Source organism: Podarcis liolepis (genome assembly GCF_965112155.1).
Source record: "Podarcis liolepis genome assembly, chromosome: 9".
In the NCBI taxonomy this organism is placed as follows: domain Eukaryota; kingdom Metazoa; phylum Chordata; class Lepidosauria; order Squamata; family Lacertidae; genus Podarcis; species Podarcis liolepis.
The window spans coordinates 75,035,751-75,055,524 of record NC_139564.1 but is presented as its reverse complement, the minus strand read 5'-3'; the positions used below and the strand labels follow the sequence as shown (position 1 = coordinate 75,055,524).

Sequence of the window (19,774 nt, the reverse complement as noted above, 5' to 3'; positions counted from 1 at the left end):
GCGTAGCGTGGGGGGTGCAGGGGGGGCCGGCCGCACCGGGTGCAACATCTGGGGGTTAGGGTTAGGGGGCGCAAATCCACGGGTTAGGGGGCGCAAATTACTTGCCTTGCCCCGGGTGTTGACAACCCACGCTACGCCACTGCCATGCACTCCCCCCACTTCTGGACAATCAGAGCTGCTTTCAGCCCACAGTTAAGCTCCACAGCAAGTACCTGAAAGTGGGATCACCTGCGGGAACCCACGTGGTCCAAGAGCCTATGCAAATATATTGATCTCATGAGGAAGGCTTGGCTGTTTTGAAATCACCCAAACTGTCTGCATCTTATGAGCAACTGATGGGGCAGCTCATAAAGAACACTGATGAAACGAGTGCCTGTTTGTAGATATCACCTTCCTGGAACATCAACAGGTTTCATCAACAGAACATAGTGTCCAAATCAAGTGAAGTAATAGTACCGCTCTATTCTGCCTTTGTCAGACCACACCTGGAATCCTGTGTCCACAATTTAAGGAGGATGTTGACATGCTGGAACGTGTGCAGAGGAGGGCAACCAAGATGACCAAGGGTCTGGAAACCAAGCCTTATGAGGAATCGTTGAGGTAATTGGGCGTGTTTAGCCTGGAAAAGAGGGGAGCGAGAGGAGATACGATAGCTATCTTCAAATAACTTAGGGGCTGTCACGTGGAAGATGGAGCAAGCTTTTCTTCTGCTTTGGAGGGTAAGACTCGAACCAATGGCTTCAAGTTACGAGAAAGGAGATTCCGATTAAACATATGGGTTTATACTAAACATAGCGGGTGGCGCTGTGGTCTAAACCACCAAGCGTCTTGGGCTTGCTGATCAGAAGGTCAGTGGTTTGAATCCCTGCGACGGAGTGAGCTCCTGTTGCTCGGTCCCAGCTCCTGCCCACCTAGCAGTTCGAAAGCATGTCCAAGTGAAAGTAGATAAATAGGTACTGCTCCAGTGGGAAGGTAAACGGTGTTTCCGTGCGCTGCTCTGGTTTCAGTGTTCCATTGCGCCAGAAGTGGTTTGGTCATGCTGGCCACATGACCCGGAAAAAACTGTCTACGGACAAACGCTGGTTCCCTTGGCCTGTAAAGCGAGATGAGCACCTCAACCCCAGAGTCATCTGCGACTGGACTTAACTGTCAAGGGTCCTTTACCTTTGTTTTTTAACCTGGAAAAGAGGGGAGTGAGAGGAGATATGATAGCTATCTTCAAATATCTTAAGGGCTGTCACATGGAAGATGGAGCAAGCTTTTCTTCTGCTTTGGAGGGTAGGACTCGAACCAATGTCTTCAAGTTACGAGAAAGGAGATTCTGACTAAACATACGGAAAAACTTTCTGACAGTAAGAGCTCTTCAGCAGTGAAAAAGACTCCCTTGGAAGGTGCTGGACTCTCCTTCCTTGGAGGTTTTTAAACAGAAGTTGGGCGGCCATCTGTCATGGATGCTTTAGCTGAGATTCCTGTATTACAGGGGGCTGGACTAGATGATCCATCAGGGGTCCCTTCCAACTCTATGATTCTGTGATCAGGGGCACTGCATCCCCGTTAGCCTCTTGAGGCAAAACAGGAATGTGCCACTAGCCCATGCTGCCCCACTCCCTGGCCGTCGTTCGCTGTGTTGTGCAGCAGCGCCTGCAAAGCGCCATCAGCATTGCTTGAGTCAGTGGCCTCAACTAGTCTCACTGTCCATCTCTCCACTGAAAGGTGAATAATGGCAGAGGTCAGATCTATTTGTTCTATTACTTTCTGCTCACTTGAATGTGATTTGATTACATATTGTTTGTCTGTGTGTGTGTGTGTGTGTGTGTGTGTGTGTGTGTGTGTGTGTACTGCGTGTGTGTACTGCGTGTGTGTACTGCGTGTGTGTATTAGAGTTGATAAAGAGAAATGCAAAACCTAATCTCAAATGTCTTTTTTGTCCAATGTTAACCGAAGTAAGATACAAACATGGCAAAAAAGAGAGGTATAAAAATAAGAGGGTGGAAAATAGAAAAGAGCTTTCATGAGGAAATGGAAAAGATAAAGTTCAGAGATTATAGAACTTCCAATTCTTCCTCTGCCCACCATATAAAAACAATAATCACTTCGTTCACTCCAATATAACTCAACAAAACCACTTTCTCTAAACAAACTATCTTCAATCCTCAAATCCAAATGTCATTATTTCTTTTTCTTTTTCACACAAAAAGTCTATGAGAAGTTTCCAAATTTTAACAACGACTTTTCTCTGAATAAACAGGTCACTTCTGCCATCTCAGCTACGTCTGTTAATTTTAACAACCGTTCTTCCATTGCTGGTGATGATGAGTCTTTCCGGCTTTGTGCATATAAAAGTCTTGCCGTCGTAATCATATATTGAAGCAAAGTTCCTTAGTTTTTTTTTGTAACTGTATGTCTGTAAGTTCCAGCAAGAAGAGTTCTGGTTTCAGTTGAAGGTTAACTTTCAAAATTCTCCGTTTCAGTGCATGTATTTGTATCCAATATTTTTGGGCTTTTTTACATGTTCACCAAGCAGAATAAAAACATCCCTTCATGTTCTTTACATTTCTAACAGTTATACAGAATAGTTTTGTACGTTCTAAATAATTTCTCAGGAGTTAAGTACCAGTGGTACATCATTTAATTTAAAAATTCATTTAAGTCATAACACAGCTTATATTTTAGCCCTTTAGTTCACATATATTATATTATATCCACTGTATATTATATCCAAATTCCTCACCTATTTATTCAAATATTCTTTAACTTGTTCTTCTTGCATTTGCAGTTTCAACAATAATTTATACATTTTTTGCAATAACATGTTCATCATCTATATATATCTGCATTTCAAAATTTGTCTTTTTTTGTTCTATACCAAACGTCTTTTTATCCCACTTAAATCTATCAGCTGGTTATCGATGTGCAAACCATTGGAGACTGTAGCCTTCTCTTGTTAGTTATTCCCTTGTTTGAATTTTACAGTCTCCTTTACTTCACTCTAATAATTATTGGTAGGTTAATCATTTCTCTTTACCTGTTGCCTCTTTTCTATGAAACACTTTTTTGCGTTGAAATCCATAGGGGTATCTTCGTATATAACCTAGGTGTTATATTCCAGACTCCCAATATAGTACGTCTAAAAAAATTTTTAAACTCCACATTAACTTTGATCTTGTCATACCACAGATATCCATGCCATCCAAACCTTAAATTGTGACCTTCTAAATCCAAAATTCTCTTATTTCTCAAGGTCACCCACTCCTTCATCCAAGCAGGCTGCAAAGTGCAATTTCAAATCAGGCAGTCCCAGTCCTCCCCTCTCCTTCGCATTTTGCAGTATTTTCATTTTAAGTTAACCGGTGATTTTTTTACCTTTCCATACAAACTTAGATAAATGTTTTTGCCATTCTTTAAACGGTAAGTCATTATTCACAATAGGTATTGTTTGAAATAAAAACATCATTTTAGGCAAGACATTTTTATCACTGAAATTCTACCGCGCAATGACAGTTTTAACTTCTCCCATCTTAATATATCTTTTTAAACTTCAGCCCATGTTTTAACATAATTAGTCTGAAACAATATGCAGTTCATATTTATCATAGTAATACCCAGATATTTAACTTTTTCCATTTGAAACCCTGTTTTCTCCATCAAAACCTTCTGGTCTTATGCTGTCATATTCTTTGTTAGTATTTTCATTTTTTGACGGTTAATCTTAAAACCTGCTAAACGTACCAAACTCTAAAATTTTACTTTGTCCATAAAAGTTCCTACTCCCTGCAATAGGATTTCTAAAGTTAACATCAAATCATCAGCAAATTCTCTTAGTTTGCACATTTCTTTTTAAATCTTTATTGCGCGTCGAGGTCCCCAAGATACCCCCACCCCAATAACACACACTTCACACAGAATTTTTGTTTAAAGTTTTTGGCATAATTTTGGCCACAACTTTATTAACATACATGGATGTGAGTGGTTGCTTAGGCATTGGTTAGGACTATCTGTCCCCCCGCCTGGGGACAGAACTGACTTCCGGATTCCAGTGAACGTCAGTGAGGGAAACAATGTTGGGGAGAACTGGAGCTGCGCCACAGGCCCTCAGCTTCTCCCCGCATGCTCCCAGGGGCTTACGCGGCCCGAACCCAATTCCAGGGGTTTGGACGAAAGGATGGCAAGCCCCTGAATTCCTTTAACGGAATTCCCTTGCAACACCAGCATTGGAGGGGTAGGCACTTACCCCTCCACCAACCAATTTTTTAACCAATGCCTAATGCCTAACCACAAACCTTAAGGGACGTGGGTGGCGCTGTGGGTTAAACCACAGAGCCTAGGACTTGCTGATCAGAAGGTTGGTGGTTCGAATCCCCACAACGGGGTGAGCTCCCGTTGCTCGGTCCCTGCTCCTGCCAACCTATCAGTTCAAAACACATCAAAGTGCAAGTAGATAAATAGGTCCCACTCCGGCGGGAAGGTAAACGGCATTTCCGTGCGCTGCTCTGGTTTGCCAGAAGCAGCTTAGTCATGCTGGCCACATGACCCGGAAGCTGTACGCCAGCTCCCTCGGCCAGTAAAGCGAGATGAGCGCCGCAACCCAGGAGTCGGCCACGACTGGACCTATTGGTCAGGGGTCCCTTTTTAACCACAAACCACCAAATGGCACCAGCCAATCAGCCGAATGGACAAAATTCCTACCAGGCCCCTGCCCCAATGGCAGACGACCCCATGACAGGCATAGCAAGGTCAACGCACAAGACCCAAATTAAGGGAGGGGGGGTGATCCGGTGCACACAGCGAAAGAGAAAGCAAATTGGCAACATGAAAATTACCCCAGCAACTCAGGCTACCATTCTCGGCCAGAGCCATACCATCCCAAACTGCCTGGCAACAGAGGGGTGTCTTGGCTGGCCCCCACCGCAACACGTGCTTTCTTTTAATGAGAACACGCTTTCCCATAATTCTCTCATCCTATCTCTAAACAGCACTTCTAGGATTGGAATGAAAAATACTCGGCATAGTGGACATCCTTGCCTTGTCCCCTTTGATAAAATATATAGAGGCCCTGGGCTTGAGTTTTGGGTTTATCTTTTTAAAATCAAACCTGACTATCTTACATAAGTCTGATTTCAAATCAGACCGTATAATGTTGAGATACATGTACATGCCTCGTTATTTAAATATGAAGCTTTACTTTGCATTTGTTTATTTGTTTATATTGCACTCTTCTCTGTAGCATCAGGGTGGCTTAATGACAGATGAACTAATAAAATAAAATAAGAAGCTAAAAAGAGACAAAATGAAAACAGGCGCAATTATGGGGCAAGTGCAATATTTTCAGAAGGCTGAAGATTTAAAATCTATTTTCAGTTTGGAAATATGTAATTTAGTTCAGCAGCTGTGAATTATCATAGTAATAAAGTCACAGCCGTTCTTTTTTGTTAAACTGAATGAAGTTGTCTTGTTTTAAAATAAGGATCAAACCTTTACTATACTAAGTTCAAAACACATTCTCCATCATAAACATCAATTTACATCAAGAAATGACAAGTGCCTGGTTCATGTTGTAATTACTGACTTTTTAAACTTGTACATCAGCAAGATTTTGACATTATTAGTTTATTTTTATTCTTAATTACAATTATTTGTTGCTTTCCACAAGAAAATATCTCAAAGTGGCCTGAAAATCCAAAAAACAGCTTGACAATAACTTTAAAAGCATGCATATAGAAAAAATACCATGGAATGCCTAAATCATAGAGTTTGTAGAACAACAGTATTACAAATCTGTTCGATCACACAGTGGCGTAGCGTGGGTTGTCAGCACCCGGGGCAAGGCAAGTACCGTATTTTTCGCTCTATAACACGCATCTGACCATAACACGCATGTAGTTTTTAGAGGAGGAAAACGAGGAAAAAATATTCTAAATGAAACAGTGGATGTATGATTTTTATGGTTCATGCTGTGGCCACAGACATGTGATCTGACAGTGAGTTTGGGGTAGCCCAATGCAAAAATCCTGAGGATCCATGTGGATCCGTGCTTTGTAACCACGTTTTAAGTGGGGAGGGAAGGAAAAGAACTCAAGGGACAAGGAGCTTTTCCGCGGGGAGGAGGGAGGGAAAGAGCACTGTTGCTTTAAAGGTATACTTAAGGTATTTGCCCTGTGCCTGGGTTTTTTTTCCATTTAACAGTTTGCAGCCTTTTCCTTCCGCTCCTTGTTTTGAGGCGGAATAGATTTGAGCAAGTGAGGAGGACTTGGATTGCAGGGGATTCGCCATTAGCTGTGGAAAAGTGCTCCTCCTTGCAGCCTGAATGATAAGCAGCCACCAGCAGCAATAGAATGGAGCACAAAAAAGAGGTAGGGGCACTAGGACCCAGACATTGCTCAAATCTATCCTTCCTGAAAACAAGCTGCTCCATCCCAGCCGATCAGCTGAGAGAGGGGGATTTGCGAAGTTTTCCCCTCTCCCTCATGCCCTCCCCAGCCTTTTTTTTTACTTCCTGGTTTTCACTGCGCTGGCTCAGAGCTCGAGGTTGGTTTTATTTTGCTGCTGGTTGCTTAAATTTTATCTTTCCTGCCGTCTCTCTGCAGCCTCATTGCTCTGTTTAGAGAGAGCGCAGACCTTTGCTAGCGTCTCTCCCTGCCGTGTAAGCGGCTGCTGCCGGCTTTGCTGCTATGGCTCTCCTTCCCTCCCTCCTTCCTGGCTCCAGGTCGCTTTAAAGAAAGCAAAGTGAGAGCCTCGTAGAGCGTGTAAGTGGCTCCCGCTTTGCCTGACTGACGGCAGCCATGGCTCTGATCCGTGCATTCGCTCCTTAACACGCACAGGCATTTTCCCTTACTTTCTTGGAGCAAAAAAGTGCGTGTTTTGGAGCAAAATTTACGGTAATTTGCGCCCCCTAACCCGTGGATTTGCGCCCCCTAACCCCCAGATGTTGCGCCCGGTGCGGCCGGCCCCCCCTGCACCCCCCACGCTACGCCACTGCGATCACATGAAATATTCTGAGATAAACCTTTAGTTTTATAAATTAGTGCCATTTTTTACATATAGCCTGTGTTCCTCCTTATGTGATTTAATCGGAAATGTAAGTAACAATACAAAGTGAAATTTCCAAACAAAATTGCATCCAGGCCTTTGCAGAAATAGTCATGTTGGATATTTTATAATACTGTGTTTACAAATTACACCGGTTTCATCCACGTCACTTATGAAGCTCTGCCTGAGCAGAGGGGAAGAGTCTTTCTGGCTCCGATATGTTCCAGAGTTACTTGGCAGAATCTTGGTTTCATCTATCAGCTGTGACTCCCTGTCCCAAGCACAATTCTTGGTCAGCTATGATGCTGCTGACGATTCTATCCTGCCCATCCAACTCAGTTCACAGAGATCAGACGTTTTCTCCCTCACGCACGCGCACCCACTGCTAAAATGTTCGCCAAAAAACCTGAGCAGTTTCAGCTCCAGTATCAGTTAGGGGCCCAATGAATCCACTGGAGATAAACTCATGCCAAATAGCCATGTTCCTCCCTGCAACCCTGCTTGTTTTTCATTGTACTTGTGGGGGGAAAGATGCTGGAAAAATGAAGCACACTGATTATCTGACTGGTATCTGACTGGTATACAAAACCCCGCAAGCAATGAGCAACATCAAAACTCAGAATTTGTTAAAATTAGCAGCCCAAAATAGCTTTGAGCCAGGGGCGGGGGGGGGGGGCTGAAGGGGGCTTTGGCCCCGGGCGCATTTTTCTAAGAGGGTGCAACCAGGCACCCACACAACAGGCTCCCTCATTGGAGCCTGGCTTTGGCGCATGAGGGAACTGCAGAGACAGGCAGCTTCCTTGTGCCCAATGCTACCATCCACAACTCCATTCCCGGGTCAATCCTGCGATGCGCACACCCCGGGTGTGCTTTTTAGGGTGAGCTGCGATGGGCTCCCCACCCTCCTTGCCCCTTCCCTCTTGGGGGCGTGCTCTGCACACCTGCCCCAGGTAGCATGAGCTTATGCACCGCCACTACTTTGACAATCACTTTCTCTCTATGGGCCTTTTAACCGTCTCTCCTAAATGGCATTTCATTTCCTGTCTTTCAGATTTTATCACTTCCGTTCACTTTCTGTATTGCTTCAACTCTGGCTGTCCATCTCCAACTCCTTCTCCTGAATTCCTTTTGGTGGTGAGGTACCACCAGAAAACTGACACAGCTGGGAGAGGCTCCTTCCTACTGGAAATCTGCAGAGGAATGTTCTTTTGTGGACCAACAATTGCTATTCCGATTCCAGCCCTCATCTCAGGTCTATCTACATGCTTAGCAGTCAACGACCTTGCAGAGAAAAAGAATGACTGCCATGCTTAATAAGCCTAGAAGCAAAAGTTAAACAATAAAACTGGACACACAATAAGGTAAAGGGCCCCCTGACCATTAAGTCCAGTCGTGACCGACTCTTGGGTTGCGGCGCTCATCTCGCTTTACTGGCCGAGGGAGCCGGCGTACAGCTTCCAGGTCATGTGGCCAGCATGACTAAGCCGCTTCTGGCGAACCAGAGCAGCGCATGGAAACACTGTTTACCTTCCTGCCGGAGCGGTACCTATTTATCTACTTGCACTTTGACGTGCTTCCGAACTGCTAGGTTGGCAGGACACACAATACTGAACAGCAACTAGCACTGCTATTGTATGAAAATGAAAACGGGATACATTCTTAAAGCACACACACACACACACACACACACACACACACACACACACACAAATTCTAGGCCATTTTCTACATAGTAGATTCCCATCATTTGATGTGCTGGTTGGAACTAATGGCGGAAGCATCTTCATTGGGCAACCTAGCTTAAATTATACAGTTGGCAACAGACCCGAGCATGTTCCTTTGCAAAGATTACAGTATGGGCAGAATTTTGTAGGAGAGAAGCAAATGCAAATTCATATTTTTGAGTTCAAATCAGCTAATTATGTTTTCAAAGCTTTCAGAAACTGTGCCAGTTCTACAGAATCCATTTTGAGATAGGACAGCCAGAAGAGTACTACATAAATGGTCACACTGTAGCTTTTTATAATGGCATGGACCCTTAATGGATCATCCATCCATTTCCTGCTAATCCCAGTGCAACTATTGTACACTGAATCAGAATTTTTCACATGGCAAGAGCAGCATGAAAAGTCTGAAGCACACTGTATATGGATGGCAATTAACAAACTGCTAAGGCTCATATGTATTTTATTTAAAACATTTCTATCCCAGCCAGCCATATTGCTTCATTTTCCCTCCTCCTTATTTTTCCCTTGCCTCCTTCAACAGAAATGTAGCGCTCATTGGAGTGCTTCAGATTTATTGGCCCCATTAAATTTTCTTCTAAAGAGCCCCCCCTCCTCCAAAACTTGGGGTGCCCTGCTGATACCTCCCTCGTTTTTCTCAATAGCCTCATTTTGGCCGCACAGACAGCGTGCATCAGCACATGAGTTCACTATTAGTATATGCACTTAAATAATGGACGTGTGCAGTGTAGATACCAACTTGAACCTTAAACACTACAGATCTTAAACACCACAGCCATTTTCTTCTGCTGCTTCTTTTATAATGCCAGGGAAGAAATGTACTAAGAGTTATGAATATGATGCTGGGTGGTGCTGGGAAATCTGTTTGTTTTGAGAATTACTTTCCAACGCTTTGCCAAGCATTGTATGTTTTGTGAGCTGTCTAAATAGACATGTTTTTGTAACTTAAATTGTGCTTCCCCAAAGATGAATTAACTAACTAGCTGTAAGGCCAGAGTCATCTCAACATGGAAGCAAAATAACGATCTGCTCCATTTCAGTTAACGAGCAAAGTCTTGGTGGTAACCCTTTCATTTTACTGAGGCTTTGCTGCAGCTCTGAAAATGGGAGTCTTTACCACTGTAAACAATTTCAAAGCATAAATACAGAATACGACCTGCAAAATGCAGATTCAGCACATGAATTATATGGCAATAAATCTTTTCTTCTTTTCTATTTGATTTCTTTGCCATTCAACACCCCCTGCTGGCAAAGGCAAACTTAGATGGCATAGCTGTGGTTTTCTACTGATCAGACTAATAGCTTCATTTTCTTCTGCCTTACTGTGATGATGGACATGTACATCTACAGTCTTTGATATTTCAGTATCAAGAAATTTATCAATATGGGTACCAAAGGAGAGTTGGTTGTTTAAAACCACACCATTCGTGTAATAAACTATTAGATGAATAACATTAATCTGACAACAATTCTCAAAGATGTATCGATGCAGCCAGTGGAGTATTTTCTTTTTAATCTAGTGAAGAGGTTGTGTGGTTAATCTGGAGGTGTTCAAGACCCCTGAGCATCAAATGGCTGAAGCACAAGAATTAAGATGAACATGAATGCAAAAGCTTGCTAGTCTAACATGTAAAGTTACAGCCAGTGATATTTTTTCCAGAAAATGAGGTGTAGGAACTCACCATGAACACCTCCCTTGTTTTCTTATAATGGCAATGGCACCCACCCCAGAGGCGCCGGAACTCAGTTCTGACAAGTTCTTGCTGAAAGAAAAAGCCCTGGTTATAACCTAAGGAAAAAGTGATGGAGATGGATTGTGGATGAAATCTGTAAATTTAAATTTAAACCTCCTGTCCCACATGTATGAGAGAAATATTAATGTAAACAGGCCGTGTTATTGGAAGCTAGGAATCAGGCAATTATTTTATTCCTGTTTATTTATGATATGCTGATCTTTCCCCTCTTTGTCTCTGTTGCTAAGAATGAACCATATGTTTTAGTAAAAAAAAATGTTTACTTCCATTTCAGTGTGGGCAGCAAGTGCATCAAAATAATACGCAGGTGAAAAATACGTCTTAGTTGCAAAACACAAAATTAGTTTCCAAAATAGAGTCTGGGCTCTCAGCACAGCCCATGCATATTCATCTGCTCACAGTGCTGGGCTTGAAAGAAAGAGCATTCAGGCAGGAAGTAAGCACATAAGATTATCTCCTTTGTTAGAAATTCTCACCAAAGCATTTAGGAAGTGATCTCATGTTGATTTGGGAACTCTATATGAGTGTCAGCCCCTCATAAGCCTTCATGGCAATCATGCATTTGTGATTTTGATTGCAAAACCAACAAAAGAAGGGCCTCCATTCCCTTCCTCCAGTGATGTAGCTAACCAATCATACTGGGAGATAAGTTTTCATAACCTGACTCGATAGCATGGGTTGGTACCAGATACCAGTAAGTATCATGGAACCTAGTTGGATCCGACTTAAATTATTTGGTTTTGGAAACTTGGTATGGGAACCATTTCCTGATGTCATACAGACCTTGTCCATTATCTTATTGGTCCCAGGCAGCTAGGCAAAGTTTCTGCTGGGCTGCTCCATCTCTGTGTGAGAATGGAATTCTACTTCCCAAGACAACTCCTTGGTAGAATAAGGGCTGTGTGAAGGTCCTATCTACTGCAAGCCAACTACTGGGCTACAGTATGCATCCCTTGTCGCAGGAGTCCTGCGCACAAACAGGTGTTGCATATACAGTTCCACCACTAAAAAGCTCATTCAACTAGCTGGCGTGGGACATGCTTAACCTATTTTGGGGAAACAATAAAAGACCTGCCAGGTTAGGGCATCATTGGTGTTCCAGGGAGGAGCAGCACCATCTGTCTACCTCCACCTCCCTTCAAGATGAAAGCAGACTGCCAAGTCAGCCAGGTCTAGATATCTGGGAAATTTCTGGAAAGCTTCCTAGACGTTGTGTAATATGGAGGAAGTCTCCCAGTGGCCAGGTTTTCCCAGTTATTGCAAGATTTGAGGCTGATGAGCTTCTTCCCACTTTGTTTGGCTTCCCTGGCAAGCAACATGCTGTGCAGCCCACCCACAGCACCACAGGCTTTATCTGGTTGCTGTCTTTGTTTTTTAAAATCTCATGTACGGTGTGGAAACATTACCCCAGCTCCTGTACCTCCCCACAGATAAAGTTACCATGCGCTGAGACCACACAGCTATACAGGCCAATCCTGTCTATTCTAACTGGCGTAGGACTGTCCCAGCTGCAGTACCCCAAATCCCTTTAAAAGGAGATGCCAGAGATTGAGCTTTGTACCTTCTATGTGCAAAAATATGAGTTCTGCCGTTGATTAAAAGGCTTCCCCATAAATTTTACAAACAAGATATGCAGGCAAATCTGTTTTCATACATTAAAGGCACAGGGTTGTCATTGACGTAACACTATGGTGAACATTCTGTCAGCAAAAGGATTTCTCCTTGTGCAACAGAACATTTCCCTCCTCTCCTTCCTTGAGCAGATTTGGGGACAGTATGGGGCACACATGGAGGAAGGAGAGGGGGGTCCCCCCTGCGCAAGTCGTTAGTTGAATACCGGCCATAGTGCTCATAAATGGAGCTGAAATTAACGTTTGTGAATCTAGCAAGAAATTTTATCCGCCCCTTTGTCACCTATTGATGGAAATCACTGCTAAGTGACAAGTGTAACCCATTTTGCTAATGTTGGTTCACACTCTGCTCTTTTTCTCAAGCCAATAGAAAGACTGAAAGGGAGAAAGACAGAGAAAAGCAAATGGGTTGGCTTGGGGGCTATCAACATTTCCCTTGAATGTTTCCATTAAGTATCTTAAAACATTGCCTCATCTTTGACAAACACAAGAATATATCCAGAAATCTCACTTCATTTTTTCCTACATGGAGATCAAATACCTCTCAAAATCCCACGGAGATGACAGAGCTCATGTTTATACTCCGTGTCAGGGCTCTGATCCAGACAATACAAAGGAAGACTTATATACGTTTTACTTCATCTGGTATTCCACTCTCGACACAACTTAGCTTACACCCATTGTTAAATCCAAGAACACAGGCATCCAATGATTTTTTAAAGCCCAACTCTACAAGGACAAAAATGAATAACGCTTCTCTTCACTAGTAGGCATGCTACCTTTAGCCTCTCTTAAGACAATACCAGGATTCCATGCCAAAAATAAAGCCAAAGCCAATTAAGAATCCAGAGCTTTAAATGTGGTAAGTCTTCACCCATTTCAACCAAGATTCAAACCTGAGTTGGTAACTCCTTAGGATTTTGGGTTCTGGCAAGTCGTTGAAACCAAATAGTTTTGAGTCAACAGTTTATTTCAACACTTCTCACGACACTTTCCACCCCTAGAAAATGCATGTGCAAGACAAACAAAACCATCTGACCAGCTGGAAACACCCATTTTAAAATCCAATCAGTGTCAAACTGAGTGAAGTTGAAGTGGGGTAGGAAACCCACATGGGCTGAAAAGGCTGCATTCTACAGGGAGCTAAAAGCAGAAGATAGGAATGGAAACTTTACTTTTACTATCTCCTATTTAAGGAAAATTCCAATTTGTAAATATCTGGGAAGCAGTTTATATGAAATACTTTGAATGGTTTAAGTATTGGTATGGGGGGGAAACTACTTATATATCCGAGTGGCATGTTAAGCTGGAATCCAGATTGGTTTCATAAAGAAATGTTCTCGTCCTCTGTGTCAATTATGGTGCAATCACAAAAATTGTTAGTCTAAAATCTTAAAAACTGATTCAGTCCTCAGAAGAAGAAAGATCCTTTTGACCATCTGTTGTACTAACAAAAGAACAAGGGCCGACTGGTTTGAAGAAGACCTGAAACACCTTGCAATGTAACAATGAATATGGATTATTCTAAATGACATGGCAATGTGTTGCTCACAATGGTAAAATGAGGGATCTCTCCCGCTCTGCTTCTAACAAACAAAAGGACAAAATGAGAAACAATCATGTCTATAAGCAGAGATTTATTTTCAACTCCACAGCTGTATTTCAAGCATCACTGATTATCCTGTATCATTTATACATTTTTAATTTCCCTGTCCCACAAAGTGACAATATATGTAAAGGGCGTCTGTATACATAGTTGTATTCCTTTATTGAAATATAATTCACAAGATTATAGATATATATATAGAGAGAGAGATATATCTCATAATTTTTCAAAGTGTGTGGTCCCAACATTTGAATCTTGACTAGCCAAAAACACTGCCTGCTGCTTTTCAACACACAAAAGGGTAGTAAGTTCTTGAAACTTCTAAACGCTCTACAGAAATGTTCCCTGTTAAAACAACATTCCGGGCAACGTCTTTGCAAAGGTAGTATGGCTGCCAAAGGAGATCAATACAAAAAAAGTTCACTGAATTGTACACATTGAGCTTCTAGGAGAGTTAACTGTTCTTGTCACGGGCTCCTGGCTATAGTTTACAATATCCGCCTTCACTACACTCTGTGGGGAGGAGAGAGAGAAAAGAAAAACAGAAGAGGTTATAGCAAGCAAATCCGAAGGAAACACTGTTCCAAAGTGCTAGTAAAACATTTCACATGTTAATGACTGGACTATGAAATATGGAACATTTAAAAAGAACAAGAAAGAGAAAAGGTATGCTGTGGTCTGCTGTTCTCAGAAATCATTCATGTTTTGGTATAACACGTAGTGCATATTTAAGTATTTTTTATAAATATTAAAGGGTTATGATAAGCAAGTACTGATTCCAATTCTAAATACTGGTTCCTTTGTTCCAAATGAGGGGGGAAAGGGCTCTAGCTTGTAACGTTTCTCTGTCACTTACTCTGCAGCAATATATTTACTAGTCCGGACCTGAAATTTTGTAAAGTTTGAATTTAGACACCAAAAAAGGATTTTTTTTCAGCTGTGTGGGATTCCCCTTAAAAGTGATTTACACACAGACAGACAGACACACAAACACACTCATCAGAGTTCTGTTTTGAAGCTGCAATAAACCAAGCCTATAATTATCACTATTACTGCTATTATTGATTCATTAATCACATTCTAAAACACCATCTCAAGACAATTTACACACAAGAGAATTAAAAATAGTAAAAAAAAAAAAAAACACTGAAAACAAAAGCCCTGTAAAATTAGGAGAGAATGATGTCACTTAGTGTGGATATCTCACTCTGAAGGAGTTCCCATGGTTCAGGTGATGCTGGCAACTTCATCACCAATCAGTGCCACATGGCAAAACTTTCATCCCAAGCTAGCTCTATGTGCATATATGCTTTCAGGTGCACATCCTCAGCCACATTCACCCCCAGCTAGTCAAAAATGCATGATTCAGTTGGGAAGGGAATGGTGACTCAGTTGTCTCACACACTCCCTTATCTCCATAGCATTTGCCTTCTTGCAAGTAATTCCAGATATTTTTAATAAGGAATATGAAAGCAGGTGGGTGGGGGTGACATGTTTTGTACAGGGCAAAAATATTAACTGCATGTGTTAACATCCGCCGCCTTCTCCTTTTTTAAAAAAGGAGACTACAGTACATAATTCCGCCATTATTATATTTTTTTCTTTTTTCCTAAGACTTGATAGTGGACAACAGTATCTGTGACTGCTTTAGTCCCATTCATGCATTTCCCCTTTTGAGCTTCTCCTTCCAAAAGTGATCCCCTATGTCACCTGTAAAGTCGTCCCTGAAACTCGGGCAAAAAGCAGTTTCCAATCTAGCACAGAGGTTATAAGAGGTTGCTATAGTTGCTATAGGAGGTTGCAACTGTTGGTCCCAAAGTTTGTCCCACCCAAATCCAATTGAAATCGGAAGGTGAATTCCTTGGGGCTTAGTGCACCTAATATTCTCTCGTTTGGGAGCCAAAATATTAGCTATTGCAAATACACAAATCTGAAGGAAACACAATATCAAGGTTAGTATTTCAAGCAAATGAAATAGTAACATTTGTTAAAACACTGTCTTTCTACTACACTACCTGAACTATTGCACTGAACAGACTTTACTCTGACAGCTGGCAGTGCTCTGCTGTTGATTATCTTCTTCAGGATACTTCACTAGTTCTGCCCTGACAACATGCTGCAGCCACATGTCAAGCAGTAGACAGAACAAGGAGGCGAGTGAAAAAACAGAGAGACACAGATCAACTATTAGAAAGGAAGACAAGACCGACACAAATGAACAGCAGCAACAAACAAAAGCCATCGCATTCCAGACACCATGCAGCATTTGTGTGCTGTTGGGAAGAGTCTCTGAAGCGATATCTCTCCCCGCACACTCCTTTCAGAGCAAAACGTTTATTGGGAAGACCTCACCAACGACAGTCCTGAGCTGATCCCCATCCTCCAACATGGAGCACCAGGAATGCCTGGAATCATCACAGCACTTGCACCTTTGAGTGTCCATGCATGAGTACAAGAACGTGCATTTGGGCTGCAAAACATGCACTGCAAAGTCTTCGTGCAGATCTGTCTAAAGGAAAAGCTTGACTCACAAAGCCCAAGCCCATCAAAGCAATCAATGAAGTTTAATCTCAGCAGAGGTAAGAAAAGTTTATTGAGAGGAGAGGGATCAGAAAATTAAGATGAGGGGAAATGTGAGGATTAGCTTCTCCCCCCGCCCCCCATTTCTACCTGCAGCCCTTTCTGTACATGGGGCCAGATTCAGCTGAATGGCGTGTGAATGGAAGCCAGAGCAATGAGCCCCACTAGTGCAGTGGAGCTTTCCCTGCTCCCCTAAGCCCCCTCCCTGCCTGCAAATTGTCTCGGGGGGGGGGCGGTCTGGAGAATGCAAAAATGCTTGCACTGAAAAATGAATATAATAGCATGACTGTGAATTCCTCCTATAGGTCACAAACAACTGTTTTGTGTCCAAGCGATACTTGGAAATTGTTTTAAATTTCAGAAGTGAGATACATACATACATACATACATATATATTGTAACAAAACAAAAAAAGTCAGAAAATTAGCCTCTGACTAAGAGGTGATTGGATTTCATGCAGCCATGGAGTATTCACCTACATACTGCAATGTTTTGTATATTCCTTGCTGCAGATAATAGATTTCAATAGTATTTAGTATAACATAATTTTGAAAAGATCTTGTAAGTATAGTAAGCCTGCAATTTACATGCATGTAACTTGAGTGCATTCAGCTTTATACGCCTAGCAAAAAGGGGGGGGGAGTGAAACAGGTGGGCATTTGGGCAATCCCACCCACCATTGAACTCAATGTGTTTTGACTATACACAATTTTGACTATACACAATCCCCAGAATGTGACCCCTGTATAAATTGTGGGCTTACTGTATTTAATAACAAAACAATATTCAAAAAGGATACATAAAATAGATTTCTTCTAGAGTAACCTTTTCAGAATCACACCATTTTCTCTTCAACGGGAGCTTCTCTGTAATGGTGCTTTTCCTATGGAATGTCTTCCTCCAGTCTCAGTACCAAGAGTTTTGAGCTCTTTTGGTTCTGAGTCGGTTGTTATGCTGGCTTATGTTGCATTGATTTGGTTTTATGTTTTATGGCTGTTGCTTATGTGGCTTAAATTATTTGTTTTATTGTACCCGTGAACCAGGATTGTTTTGTGATGAACAGTGGGTTAAAAATATGTCTAAATAAATAAAATAATTTCTCTTTTCTCAGAGAAGTCACAAAGTTTCCCTGAGTTACTTGTTTTCTTAATTTTTTTGTAAGCTGGCTTTTTTTCACAGCTGTTCCAGAAATTTCAATAAGACCGTTAAGAATAACTATATTTAGGACTGCAGCCCAAGCATATTTTTACATATTTTAAAAGTATAGATTACCTAATTGAATAAATATTTCTTTTTTAAGATAACTTCTCTCTAAATAAGAAATGGTAACAGATACAGGTGACAAAGGTTCTGAATTTATGATCTAATTATGTGCTCTGCCTGACTTCTGACTGATCATCATCATATTATCTAATCAGGTAGACAAGAGTTATGATTCACTGGACTCCAGGACTCACAGTATTACGAGAAGAATTCAATTTCATGAAGATGTTAACAAAAGAGCAATGTTATCTGCACTTAAACAGTGTTATCTGACCTCACAGGACTTAATTTCTATGCAGCATGCTTCCTGCTGCAGTTGAGAGAGAATTCTAAGACTCACTGAGCAATCAATTGTTGCTCAAAAAGCTGGGTTAAATCCTATGCTGTTTACAATATCTAGGCTAGTGACCTATGTTTAAGCCACTACATGGCATTAGATTAAAACAATTTGGACTTTTAAAAGAATTTCAGCTCAATTAACAAAGAAATAACATTACTCTTTTGGTACACTGTGTATACCCATCTCCAGATCTGAACTAATATGTCTTCCAAAGGTCCAGGTTCTGTAACTTATCAGATTCTCGGATTGGCAGATTTGATAGACAAGTCTATTTCATTGTATACCAAATGTTGTTAGTCTGGGAGATTCATTATTTTATTTAACTGCATGTTAACAACAATTCACTAGCAAAAACAAAAAACATAACACCTCCACGGTTTCATCATTGTTTTATGTCATATACTGCTCTGAAATACAAACTGGATGAACGATGATATAGAAATGATTTAGAGAATTACTAAATAAATAAAGTGCAGAACTGAGTCCTAAATCCATCCAAATGTCAAGGGATGCCATGGGGGAGCAAAGACATATCTTATGCTGCACAAATCTTAATGTCACATCATCAACTTACTGGTTTACAATTTTTAAACAGGGCCAGGATACTATTCTACTAAGGAAATGCAAAGGTTTGGGCTCAACACTCTACTTACAACTTCATCCTGCTCCCCAGTAAGTGAGGTAGCCTTACAAAAACTTTAACTGCAGCTTAAGAAAAATTTCCGTGAGAGCCTTAAGTAGCTCTCTGGGTAATGAGAAAAAATTGGAGAGGTATGGGCATCTCTGGATATGCAAGAAAACAATGGTGTTGAACTCTAAAGCTTTGACACCATGTTCAGAGGAAGGTTTTAGAAAACAATTTATGAGCGGAAGAGTGTTAAGAGTTTGTCCAGAAAAGCAAAGAAACAAAACTGCCATACCTCAGAGTAAGATATATGATTAATTCACACATTTAAAAGAAAATGCACATCGGCTAGTCAAAGCAATATGCTCAGAAACATCACCTGTGATAGCTCTATTTCCGCTTTGTTTAATTTGACGTCAAGGAGGTCAGCAGCAATTTTTTGAAAACACAGGAAGACCTATTTAAAAAGGAAAGGCGTAAGTGATTAGAAACAGACTTCCTACAGTTACTACAAATATGGCAAAAAAATCCTGAACTATAAACAATGAAATATAAAAAATACAACCTGTGCAAGATATCTCAAGAGCTTTCCTTTTGTAAATTTCATGCCAGCAACTGCAGCAATATTTTCATACAAACTAGTTTCATTTGTTTTACAACAAACACTACGCTGATTTTTCTCCACTGACAGTTCCTTCAGTTGGTCAAAAATAAGCTCTTCCACAGAATGTCTAGTCTAAAACGATGCCTGGACTAATTTGACAAATGCATTAACAATACTTTTTTTTAAAAAAAAGTTTTTACCAAACATCCAACAGAGCCAGGTTTCAGCACGACAGCACCATGCCTATCAGGTTTAGAACACCAGCAGATCACTCCCTAAAGCACTGATGATGGACCACTTTACTATAATTTAAATCCTGCTAGCAGTTGAAACCGTCTGCTATGCTATTTGAATTAATGTTGAAAGAAAATAATTTGTGACCAGGGGGCTTCACCAAAAAATTCATACAAAGAACATATGTCTTTGGTGTTGTTGTTCCCCATAAAGAATGGGACTAGGAAGTCTCTGCAGAGAAGTGGGGAGGCATGCCAGAAGTTGAGAAGGAGAAGGCACACAAGGGCCCTTTGCAAGAGTTTTGGGCTTTGAACTGGATACCATTATAGGCACCTTGGATACCACTCATTGTTAAGAATATTGAAA

General features: G+C 41.4%; 1 protein-coding gene and 1 long non-coding RNA gene across 5 annotated transcripts in view; both read right to left on the bottom strand.

The window, feature by feature from the left end:
* Window positions 1–504: 504 nt before the first annotated feature.
* Window positions 505–5,218, bottom strand: LOC310686756. The gene is made up of 3 exons (XR_014516094.1): window positions 4,936–5,218; window positions 3,026–3,843; window positions 505–619 (listed from the first exon to the last, which is right to left on the bottom strand). It is a non-coding gene; the product is annotated as an uncharacterized lncRNA (long non-coding RNA).
* Window positions 5,219–13,776: 8,558 nt separating this feature from the next.
* Window positions 13,777–19,774, bottom strand: part of RAB28 (RAB28, member RAS oncogene family) — a 58,075-nt gene continuing 52,077 nt past the window's right edge. For 3 of the 4 annotated variants that reach the window (XM_083460777.1, XM_083460778.1, XM_083460779.1), the window contains 3 exons: window positions 18,950–19,027; window positions 15,778–15,878; window positions 13,777–14,275 (listed from right to left, as the gene is read on the bottom strand). In XM_083460777.1, coding sequence (XP_083316903.1) covers window positions 15,783–15,878; window positions 18,950–19,027 — 174 coding nt within the window. In that variant the 3' untranslated portion in view covers window positions 13,777–14,275; window positions 15,778–15,782. The remainder of the gene's footprint in view (window positions 14,276–15,777; window positions 15,879–18,949; window positions 19,028–19,774) is intronic. The other variant, XM_083460780.1, reaches the window with a different exon arrangement.